Raw genomic sequence first — 11,135 nt, 5'->3', positions numbered from 1 at the left:
CATTTGCCAAATTAGCCATTGCTTGAGAACTTGCAGTAAACCGGCCGGTATTATGCCAATGGATGTTAACGACTTTGGTATTTGATGTACAAACGTGTCTTTGCCTTAAGAACATATAGCCGGACGCTGGTATAACCGCCCCTCAGCGTAACACAATTAATTACCAATATCGTTACCAGTTGTAGTGTTTGTGTGTATGTACCCAATGGCCTCTCTGAAAACCAGTGTCCAGTAAATGAGAAAGCCACATGCACGCTGTCAACAGAAATAGATGAAGAAATAGGTAGAATGAATAAAAACAGCTGGGGAAATTTTCAGAACTGATTTATGATTGAGTCAGCAAAGAGAACGACATGAATGATAACTACAGCTGAGGCGGAGCTTATTAACTGATTCACTTTTCCATTGGCTACTTCAAAACCCTTCAGGTGAAACGTGACGACATTTGCAGGTGTGCACGGTCTACAGGTGTGAGAAACTCTCTGGAAAATTCGGTCCATTGTCTGCGCAGTTTCAGTCGACGTGGCAGGGGAAACATCGCCTTAGCGTCGGAGATCCAGAAACGCGAGTTTTCGGGTTGATATTTGAGCGCACATCTTCGAAGAAGACGTGAGTAGATATTTTATGGCCTTATCGCATGGAAAGGTACCGTTGTAAATTGAATATTTAATGGTGTTTTCAAGTTATTTTACTAAAGTCTTCTACCTTTTAACCCTGTCCGCATATGTACAGAATCAATTTGATATAACTGACGAGGCGTGCGTATCCCTCACCATTTGTCCCACGGTCGCGTTGTTTTTGTTTGTTTTTTGTCTGTTTGTTTGTTTGATAGCTATCAAACGTCATAGAACATCAGCTTGGGTGACAGTGTAGTATACATCATAGACTTGACATTGACATTAGAGACAATGGTCTTCAGAATCAAAAGAAATTTATTGACTATCACATGGTCTGCAGAATCAAAGCAGTTGTATCAACTTTCTATCAATATTTATTATAAGCATTATTTCTCTGCCTTGCTTTGTCTCTGTGATATTCTATTAGTAGAATGCCGCCGAAGTCCATCAACAACAACAACAACCTCAAGGTCCGCGCGGACAGCGCCTCTTCACCTGAACCTGACACAAGGCCTCATGGGAAGGCACGCCGACGTCATCACCGGAATCGGAAAGAGACCTACAACAGCTACATCTACAAGGTGCTGAAGCAAGGTAGTGCCAAAAATGTTCCAATGCACACTTGATAATTTTAAAAATAGATATTCTAGCGAACAACACATAGAAAATGACCCACAAGCAACCTGATTTTTAAAAAGTCTTCAGGATGGTCCCTTCAGTTAGCTGATTACCTAGGGAGCCCTTACAAAATCATAATAAATAAGACAATCGTTATCAATACAGGTTTGGATAAATCATAAGTTCACAATAATACAACATAAAATAGTGAGTATCCTTCCGGATAAATAAATCATACAAAGAACTTAGGCAAACTCAAAAGAATGACAAAGCATATTCAATAACAATATCAAATCAAATCATCAAGTGTGCGAAAATGTGGTTCCTCTTTCAAATCTTGTCCCTGTCTTCTATCTCCATAGTTCACCCTGATGTCGGGATCTCCAGCAAAGCCATGAACATCATGAACTCCTTCGTGAACGACGTGTTTGAGCGGATGGCTGGCGAGGCCTCGCGACTGGCGCACTACAACAAGAAACAGACAGTCTCCAGTCGAGAGGTAAGAAAACCTAATCTCCAAGCAGATCCTACGGTGCCATAAGATAGTATCAAAATCTAAGGGAGTCAAACGGGATGTTTGATACTATACACTACGCACCGGATCTGGTTGGAGATTAAGAAAACCGAGCCGTCAATAACAATATGATGGTTAAATGACTGGTTTCGAAATTGTATTTTTTTTAAAGAGGAGAACATATGCAAAGCAATATGAAGCAATGAAAATGAAGAAATGAAAGGAGGACAGTCATTCAGAACTTAGTATGTATATAGAGTTCTAAATGAGTGTCCTTTTTTCATTTCTTCATCTATTGCTTCATTCCTTCTCTCCTTTCTTTCCTCCGTCCAATTAGCCATATGCGAAGTCCACCCCATTTAACGTTATCAGGATTTCAGAATTAAAGATACATGTGACTAAAAAGTCTATCATAAGTCTTTCTCGATACGTATCTCTTCTCGTGCATCTCTGTAGATCCAGACCGTTGTGAGGCTGCTCCTGCCTGGAGAGCTGGCCAAGCACGCGGTCAGTGAGGGGACCAAGGCCGTCACCAAGTACACCAGCACCAAGTGAATGAACCTGACCCAGTCAGCAAGTCAAAGCGGCTTAGAAGAGTCATTTAGCGGTTTAACTCATATTGCAGATAAACGATCACTAGGTGTAGCACGCACTATGATTGGATGCCTGTGTTCTTATTCCTGAACGTTACGTTCTTATAGTTATATTTGCAAAATCTTTATTTTTCAAGATTTGTAATAACGTTATGTACCTTGTGATATATTTTCTCCCCTTTGCGCTATTAAATGGCTTGCTGTTCAGCTAACAAGCTCGTGTTTTGGGCTCACTTACTTTAACCTACGGTAGTTACTTTTTGAATAGAATACTAACTCGTGCATATTGATATATTGACACTGAAACGTAAGTAACTAAATTTTAAGAACTCGAATCATCATGTAACGCAACTCCATTCTCTTGTTGCTGGCGCAATGCCTTGACTTTATAGCCAGTCAGTAGCCATTTCTATTTCATCCGACGTCACTGTTTCTATGAACCACGGAACAGATTACATTCTGCAGTGAGCTGGAAGTAAACAGCTGAAGGTTAGAAGTAACGTTACGTGGTTACAAGTAATCTTTGAACCAGGAAGCTCCACCAAGACTCGGCCGCGCCATTTTGCGGGTTGTTCGATCAACATTACCCTCAAAAATGCACAATATACACCAAAAATATACCTCTTCGGACGATCGCACTTTGCGTTACATGCGTTGACAACAACAGGGTACCCGCTTGAGACAAAAACGACATCTCAGTTGCACTTTTATAAACCCCCCTAGGTTCAAATGTAACCTTCGACTTCGGTACCTTGACGTGCGTAACCCAAGTAGCCGAGTAACATTTCTTGTAACGTTTGTCCAAGTTCACCGCAAAGTGTAGGCTGTAGCTACACGTTCTTTACTGAGATGCGCCTCCAGTGGACCGTCACTGTCTCTTCTGGAGGTTGACGGAACGTCTCAAGTTCAGGGTCATAGATATGGGCATCGGCGCAAGTGTCAAGAAGAAACCAACACCAGACAACCCCAGAGACAAGGTGAGCAATTTCCGCCTTTATTCGCTGAACAATACACCATGTATACAACAGGTACCTGTCAAAGATTGACAAAACTTATGGGGTATGATGAATTGCAGAAAAATCTCTTAGAACAGCTTTCAAGGTTGAAGAAAATTGAGGGTTTCTAGTGACAACTACTCAATTTTCCCACACCTTTTTGACAGATAAGTGGGGGCTTTGAACTTTGTACCCCTATCTAATATAGCATCGGCACACACTAAAGTTGCCAAGTTGAGAGTAAACAAACAAGCTTAAATCTTGCCAACTACTGAGATATTGACAGAAACAAGATGAAGTGATCTTCGCCGTAAAGCAACATAACGACACACAACATAAACACGATGTTAGCCTGGTATCCAGCCATCTATACTTATAACTCCCGGGTCTCTTCTGTCCTCTCTGCAATATATTTGCAGAGAGAACAGAAGAAACTAAGAGCTATAATACGACTGTGTACCAGGCTAACTGCAGGAATATCTGAACGTAATGTCTTATGGCTTTCTCATGTCGACTTTATTGCTATTCATGTATTATTCATGACGCGTCTTTGAACACCTCATTCCAGCAGGTACTTTCCACGGTCCGGTGGATATTACTGTAATAGTTTCCTTTGTACAGGTAGTGCTACTGTCCTTGGATGGCTTCTAAGATCTGGCAACTATTAAGGCATTTGCAATTGTCAGGGAACGTTGATTAAAACACGTGTACAACGGTCTCTCGATTTCCTTTGTATGGTGTTACTTTAAAACGTTTTCTTATATATTCAGATCCGAGCGTGGCAGCGACAGTTGAAGCAGGAACATCGGATCTTGGACAGAGAAATTGGCGGTGAGTTTTTTCATGGTGTTGAAATGATAGTTACTCAAACTGGGTGGGTAGGTCTTCAAGTACAGGAACACTCTAATGATACCAGCAATATGCCAGGGGTGGATATAGCAAAGTTTGGATATGAGGGCGATATATGTTTTGTTCTGGTCTACCGGCATAACCATTATGCGTGACGTCTGTACAGAACTTAGTGCCAACTATATCATTACAACAAGTTTACTTTCTTGTGAAATATGCATGGCGATACAATCCTTATCATGCCCGTAAAGAAGGCCGTAGTATCAACCATTGAAACTTGCTTCTGTAATGCGCCATTGACATTGTAACACGTCAGATACTGACATCTGCCCAACTTTGTAACGCGTTTCGAGGTATATGATTCTTAAAATTTCCGTCAGGCGCCCTCCCCACAGAAGTTGTGGACTAGTCCTCGAGCCATGTTTATGAACAACTCAGCTGGAATTTTATAGTTTGTTTGATCCCCCTGGGTACGTCGCTAAGCAACACAGCAGGTGCGTCGGTAGTTTCGTTCACGTAACTTCGTAAGCGAAATTATTCTCCAAACAAAGGTTACGGTCTGGGAGCTCGCAATGGATTGAAGTGGTCGCGTTTTTTCTTGTCTGCCTCTCTCTTTGGCAGGACTGGATCAAGTTGGTGCCATCCTAGTTTACTTGGCACAAAAGTTATTCAAGCAACTGCATAAGTTTTGTAAACGGCCGTCGGTTTACAAAACCTATCCAGTCGCGCTGCCTGAGTAACATTTGTATTGAGTACTAGTACGTATGTGTATCTCATTACCTGGCAAGAGGCTTTACCTTTATCGACGTCATCCTATTTGGTTTTGGGGGAGCGGGTATGGGAGCCCCGGTACCGGTAAACTAAATAGGATGACACCCAGCCTAGGTGGCTTCGATTAACCCTGCACGTTTTTTTGAGACCATTTTGTTGTTACATTGACGCACTATAGCCGGCATAGCATGCTCTTTGGGTATTAACGTTATAGTAAAATCATACACTTTCAAGTGCTGGCCATTCCTTTTTGTACTAGGTCGCTTGTGCCGCATGCCCGTAAAGAGCCTGCTATGGAGGCTAGACACACTTGAGTTGTCCGAGTCAGAGCCACAAATCTGTTCCGAGATTAACTGGCGATTTAGATATAGAATTTGAGGGCAAGATTAAAGTTAGGTCTTTTGTTGCTCAAACCTCAGCACTTGGTCGCGCAGAAGCTGACACGAAGAAGAAGATTCGCGAGGCGGCAAAGAAGAAGAGAGGTTCGAAGGACGCATGCGTACAACTGGCCCGTCAGATCGTGCAGAACCGGAAGGCAGTGACGCGGCTGTACGCAGCTAAGGCCAAACTCAACGCCGTGGAAAACAACCTCAAACTTCAGTTAGGTGGGTTATCATTTTCTCTTTCATGAACAAAAGTTAGAGTGGTGAAATGAGATGCTACACAAACCCATACTCATAGTTGGCTACAGTATTTGAATTATGTCGTTTCTCAAGGCTTGAATAATTTTTCTTAACAAAATAAATGGGATAGATAATCAGTTCTCAAAATTAATTTATCAATGGTGTGCCTAGATATCATGTTGCTATTTATGCGGTGATCAATATGCTTTGGCACGCTTTGCCTAGCTTGGCCATGTTGCCTTGTTCGTTTTGGCTAGCAATCATGGCGGATATCGTGTTTTTTTAATTTCAAGTTCAGTAGTTTCCAGATGCAGTATGATAGCGTGTACACGACCATAGCCTTCCAAACAGTTCTCAAAGTCGTTACCTTCCCAGAGCCTAATGCTAAACAAGGTTGCATGCCAGACCCGGGTTGTCTGGCACTTTACTCATACAAATTTTCCACCCGATTTGCAGCCAATGTACGCCTGGTGAACGCCTTCGAGTCGAGTGCTGACATCATGAAGGACATGCAGTCTCTACTCCAGGTGTCTCAGATCCAGAAAACGGTGTCTGATCTGACCAAGGAGATGCTCAAGGTAAATAGACGCACTTCATAACATCTCAAGCTTGCAAAACAAATGTGATCAAACGATGAAAAATAAAACCAGTCAATCAAAGAAACAAACAATAATTCCGGACAGTTATGCGATTTTGACTATTTTTTGCACGGCATCGTTAAGCGTTCAGCATGAAACAACCACCATACAGAACGAGCTCGAGCCTAAATAAACGATGGTATATTCACGGTCTCCTGATGACATATAGCAAAAATGTTACAAACTGCCGGTCATGTTTTCGTACTTCTTCACTATTCACCACCGCAGGCCGGCGTTATAGAGGAGGTGCTTGAGGACGCTTTTGACGACATGGAAGACCAGGAAGAAGTGGACGCCCTTGCAGAGGAGGAGGTGGAAAAAGTGTTGTTTGAACTGACACAAGGTGGGTAAAGGAGACCGTTCACCTGCGCCACCTAGTGGCGGTAATATACATAGCAGTTTATTTTGCGCTCTCTAGTGGTTGCTATCAAAATTGCACCAATGCTCATGTATCTGATACCCAGTATAATATACAATCATTACATCGAAAAAATTTAGTCTTGCAGTTAAACAGTAGTTAAATTTTTCTGTTCTAACAATATCTGACTTTTGTAGGAGCCCTTGGGAAGGCACCGGCAGTAGTAAGTGGTGAGCTAAGTGATGGGAGTAAAGCGGAGGATGCCGCCTCAACACAAGAACAGAAAGAGAAAACAGCAGCAAATGACTGAAGCAATACAGAATGCTTTATATTCTACTAGTAGATGACACACTGTAGCAAAAAATAGAATTCCTTAGTCCTATAAAGACACATCTTTTTTCAATTTTTTTACAAAATATGTAGTACATACAAATTTCTGACCACATGGTAGCATCAAATCTTTGAAAGCGCTCACAATTCACAAATGTATTTTGCAAAAGTTGGCATACAATGTGAATTTGTCTTAGTTAAAAGATCTTATAACATATTTTTAACGTTACACAGGTTTCTTCTCCACATTTACCACACAAAAACATCATAGTTTCAAACACTATCTATCCAGCATCATGCGGTTTACAGAGATCTAGTGTTTTTGTCACTTGTAAAACAGTGTTCATATGATGACTTTAGATACTATGAAATTACAGTATTTGTCTGATTGTTGCACAGTAATTTTTGTCAATTCTTGAGTTAGAATGATGTAGGTTGCCTCACGTGTAAATATACCACATACATGATCACTGAAATTGTCTTGAATAACATGAGGATGTCAGTGTGCTTTCGGATAAGTAAAATAAAATACTACAGGAAGCCCACAGAACAAAACAGAAGGAATGTCAGGACAGCTGCAGCTGCACTGTCAGTCTGCTCTTGATTTCTGACACTGGAACAAGCTGGAAGGAAATGAGACAAGTCAATTATTACATCATCAAGACTTTCTTTAGTGCCCAAAGTGCCCATCATACAGTGTATAATAATCATGATTACAGACAACTACAAAACATTTGTTGTTTCCTACCAGAAAGAATATTCTAGGGAGTCATGGCCTCAAATTCTGAATTTGATTGCCTAGAGGTAGGAATAAGACCTGGAGTATGATTTGTCTGGGTCCATGTTCACCAATATCAGAAGGTTATTCATCAAATTGAACATCAATTAAAGGTAATCATATTTTCGTGTCAGAAACATTTTAAAATGCCGCTATCGTATGCAAATGATCTTTCATCGTCATGACAAAATGAAAGTTCATCTGTGTTGGTAAATGGCATTATGACAAGACTTAACTTTTTCTGGCAAACACTAGTGTCGGTTACTATTGTTGATATGGTAAAGTTTAAGTTTTGTCATAACATTTCAACCCACCTGGCAGAACTCGTCAAAGTTGATGTAACCAGGCGTGGCCAGGTCGTCCCGGAACAGCACCTGTGCAGTCAGGTGGGAGATCTTCTGGTCAGACAGCGCAGGGCTGTACAGCAGCTTGTACAGGCTGAACAGCTCCTCAAACCCCAGCTGGTCCTGGCTGTCCACATCCAGCATGTCAAACGCAACTGGGGAATGACAGGGAGCAGGGTAAAAAGTTGTCACAGTTAGATATAAGGTAAAGATGAAGGGAGCCTTTCAGAGTGTGTCTAGGGCACGATATTGGAAGGCAGAGCTCATCCCTTTCCTTCATCGCCTTTTAAGTCAGGTACTCATTTTACACCTGGGTGGAATGAGGAAAGTACCTTTCCCAAGGACACAATGTCTAGCGAGGAATGCCAGGAATCGAACCCATGACCTCTCGATCTCATGTCCGCTAGCACGGGGAGTCAGGTAAAGCGTCTAAGGACTGTTGGGAATTTTCTTTCCCATATCAGCTAAGAGCAAAACAAATACCAATAAAATACTGCACACATATGTTAGCACATGAAGTTAGTAGAGTCTTTTCTGAGTTCAGTGATGATACAGAAAATTATGCTCTCAGATTGACTCGAACAAATTATCAAATCAAATTACTCACACTTTTGCTTCTTGTCCATTGGCTGATCTGGATGTAACATGGAGAAAAGCAGGAGGAACGGTTCAGGTCCGAGGTTACCACCCCGTGGGCCACTGAACTTGGCAAACACGCACGGCATGATGGGATTCCCAACCACCTCAGGGATGTTCAGGAATTTGGTTATAGGAATTCCTGAAGATTGTTGAAAAAGAAATAAGTAAGTAAATGAAATACAAAGGTCAGAACAGTAAACCACTGAACAATATAATATACAATAAACGGTACACAAGATTAGGCAAACAAAAATGAATAGAAATGCCAAAGCTGTTGCAGGCAAGATAACTTTGTCAACAGGAAACTACTGCAAACCATTTGTACAATTGATATCAACAATATTATCATTTCAACATTTACCCTCTTCCCCATTGGGTGAACTGTCCAAGGCTCCATATCTCTTCAGAATCTTCGTAATTTCTTTAGCACTGACTGCAAGAAAACAACCAGGTCAGAGCAGCTATTATTCTGGAGAAATCTCTCAAAAGTAGCGTAACAATATAACATTACAGCCATAAAAACTTTGGTAATCAAAATAAAGCTGGAAGACTTAAGAGCAGTTTCTACAGCTAGAAGTAGAAGGGTTTACGGAAAAGCCTGGGCCCAGGAGCTGGGCTGGCTAGCCTGAAAGACTACCTTTTGGGGGCCCCAAGGCTATGCATGGGGTTTGGCCTGTAGCTGCAGTTTTTTTTTTCTTAGTAAAAACTGGGTCAGTGACAATTCCAGCTGTGGGTGGGATGGGGCTGGGATGGGGGAAATGTAACAGTTGATCATATTGCTGGGCTTGCAATGAACAGCTCATCCAAGTCTGTAAGAAAACAATCATACTAAATTCCAATTATACAACAGAAAATACTGGGAATGTTAAGATTGAAGGGAAGGGGTAACTGTACTAGGTGAAACAAAGAATACTAGGATGGGGAACAAGTCAACATCAAATTCAAAACAGATGTCTCACGCTTTGAAGGAGTGTATCAATAATCGTTTGTTTACAAAAAAAAGTTTGTGTGTGCATGCTGTGAGTGTGTGTTTGTACTGTATGATGTACAACTAGTAGTGCTGTCTGTGTTGTTCCTTTCTTATGTGCAGGATATGTGACTGATAGACAGCATATTCCTTGTACTACATGGGACTGACTGGCAATGCAGCCACATGTAGGGAATACAGGAGTATCTTGTCCATGTTATTAAGTAACTGAGGGTTCCTGTAGTAGATACTGATTGTTGATTGCTTATTATAATTTCCTCACCCCCATTCCCCCATTAATATGATTAGCTGTCGTGTTCCATCCAGTCCACCCACAGCTGGGATTACCATTGACACAGTTTTCCTTCAAGGAAATTCCATTGGGGGCCCAAACCCCATGCATTAAGGGCATCTGAATGGGTAGAATTGCAACCCCCATGCCTACCCTTGGGGCCCAAAAAGGATAGGCTGGCTACCCTGCAGGCTAGCCTGCTGGGCCCAGGCTTTTCCGTAAACCCGAAGTAGAAGTACGGCTTACAATTTGTGGCCTTCTCCAGCTCCTGTAGCTTCTCCTCGCTCAAGACAGATCCCTGGTTACCCTGGGAGCGATAAAGGAACACAAATATCATAATCACAGACTTTTCTTACTGTTAACGGTTTATAACGTAATAGGTTTCCTCCAAGTCCGCGCATATGCATGCATAGTAATCCGCTACTTGACACTTACCTTTTTTACTAAGATAAATTGACAGTACACGACCACAACTGTACTGCTCTACTTACCATGTTTTCTTACTGCTATCTCGTGGACACCATCACTGTTTTGAGGTAGCTGTACCGTTTGCTTTTTGGAGTACAAAACTTCAGAGAGTTTTAAGCACCCAAGGAGACACCTGTTGCTGTTGCTGGTGTATTCGGTGTCACAGCATCACTTCCGGGTCAACAAAATGATGACTGTGCAGCAGCGCTTCTTGCGATTTGTGTAAGCACGACAGCTTATGGGCCTCAGGTGATTTGGTGTACATCTAACGGAACGGGTATTTTAATCAATGGTGAGTACTATTTAGGGCGAGGTCAGATAAAATGATATCCTCTCACATTAGTTGCATGAATCGCCTAGTACACAGTGCACAACATTTATTTTGTTCCCATAAAACTATGTCCGTTATTATGTTGTCGGGGCCGGGTGACCAGAATGACTAATTTGGGCTGTATAGGCGTGTCATGATATATCCAAAACAGACAAGATCCCAACATACAGATAGTCATTGATCTAAATTTCCCAATAGACAATAATCGTTAACGTTGTGTGATACATTCTTGTAATAACGTTAACGTTACCTCTTCCTACATGTCCTAGTAACGTTAAATCTACAATACGGGGTTGAAGGCATTCCAGGATTCCGTCTGATCTCTGGGGACTAACGTTGTAGTTCGCTTGAGAGTCCAGTGAGTCCTGAAATATTTCGGTGCAATGGTATCAGTTATGATTAGAATTGGT

General features: G+C 41.7%; 3 protein-coding genes across 3 annotated transcripts; 2 read left to right on the top strand and 1 right to left on the bottom strand.

Annotated features, from left to right (window-relative positions):
- Positions 1-463: 463 nt before the first annotated feature.
- On the top strand, positions 464-2,554 carry LOC118423126 (late histone H2B.L4-like). The gene is made up of 4 exons (XM_035831131.1): positions 464-609; positions 1,045-1,211; positions 1,598-1,734; positions 2,206-2,554. Exons 2-4 carry the CDS (start codon positions 1,049-1,051, stop codon positions 2,302-2,304), a joined length of 399 nt encoding a protein of 132 aa, XP_035687024.1. The 5' UTR covers positions 464-609; positions 1,045-1,048; the 3' UTR covers positions 2,305-2,554.
- A 380-nt stretch (positions 2,555-2,934) lies between these two features.
- On the top strand, positions 2,935-6,902 carry LOC118423120 (charged multivesicular body protein 3-like). Its single transcript, XM_035831122.1, has 6 exons — positions 2,935-3,319; positions 4,108-4,168; positions 5,377-5,562; positions 6,037-6,158; positions 6,447-6,561; positions 6,774-6,902. The coding sequence occupies exons 1-6, from the start codon at positions 3,263-3,265 to the stop codon at positions 6,884-6,886; spliced, it is 654 nt and encodes a 217-aa protein (XP_035687015.1). The 5' UTR covers positions 2,935-3,262; the 3' UTR covers positions 6,887-6,902.
- Positions 6,903-6,979: 77 nt separating this feature from the next.
- On the bottom strand, positions 6,980-10,601 carry LOC118423123 (calcineurin subunit B-like). Its single transcript, XM_035831127.1, has 6 exons — positions 10,418-10,601; positions 10,173-10,233; positions 9,029-9,100; positions 8,636-8,806; positions 7,999-8,183; positions 6,980-7,529 (listed from the first exon to the last, which is right to left on the bottom strand). The coding sequence occupies exons 1-6, from the start codon at positions 10,418-10,420 to the stop codon at positions 7,473-7,475; spliced, it is 549 nt and encodes a 182-aa protein (XP_035687020.1). The 5' UTR covers positions 10,421-10,601; the 3' UTR covers positions 6,980-7,472.
- Between the last annotated feature and the right edge of the window lie 534 nt (positions 10,602-11,135).

This window comes from Branchiostoma floridae, chromosome 9, assembly GCF_000003815.2.
Source record: "Branchiostoma floridae strain S238N-H82 chromosome 9, Bfl_VNyyK, whole genome shotgun sequence".
Classification (NCBI taxonomy): Eukaryota; Metazoa; Chordata; class Leptocardii; order Amphioxiformes; family Branchiostomatidae; genus Branchiostoma; species Branchiostoma floridae.
This window is presented reverse-complemented; position numbering and strand designations above follow the sequence as displayed.

What these genes read in the sequence shown, in the direction of transcription:
- LOC118423120 (XM_035831122.1), top strand. Translation starts at nt 3,263, where the DNA reads ATGGGCATCGGCGCAAGTGTCAAGAAGAAACCAACACCAGACAACCCC. An exon ending in CAGACAACCCCAGAGACAAG is followed by an intron (nt 3,320 to 4,107) that starts GTGAGCAATTTC and finishes TTATATATTCAG; the next exon opens with ATCCGAGCGTGGCAGCGACA. An exon ending in TGACCAAGGAGATGCTCAAG is followed by an intron (nt 6,159 to 6,446) that starts GTAAATAGACGC and finishes TCACCACCGCAG; the next exon opens with GCCGGCGTTATAGAGGAGGT.
- LOC118423123 (XM_035831127.1), bottom strand. An exon ending in TTCACCCAATGGGGAAGAGG is followed by an intron (nt 8,807 to 9,028) that starts GTAAATGTTGAA and finishes AACAATCTTCAG; the next exon opens with GAATTCCTATAACCAAATTC. An exon ending in ACTTTGACGAGTTCTGCCAG is followed by an intron (nt 7,530 to 7,998) that starts GTGGGTTGAAAT and finishes ATTTCCTTCCAG; the next exon opens with CTTGTTCCAGTGTCAGAAAT.
- LOC118423126 (XM_035831131.1), top strand. Translation starts at nt 1,049, where the DNA reads ATGCCGCCGAAGTCCATCAACAACAACAACAACCTCAAGGTCCGCGCG. An exon ending in CTACAAGGTGCTGAAGCAAG is followed by an intron (nt 1,212 to 1,597) that starts GTAGTGCCAAAA and finishes CTATCTCCATAG; the next exon opens with TTCACCCTGATGTCGGGATC. An exon ending in AGACAGTCTCCAGTCGAGAG is followed by an intron (nt 1,735 to 2,205) that starts GTAAGAAAACCT and finishes GCATCTCTGTAG; the next exon opens with ATCCAGACCGTTGTGAGGCT.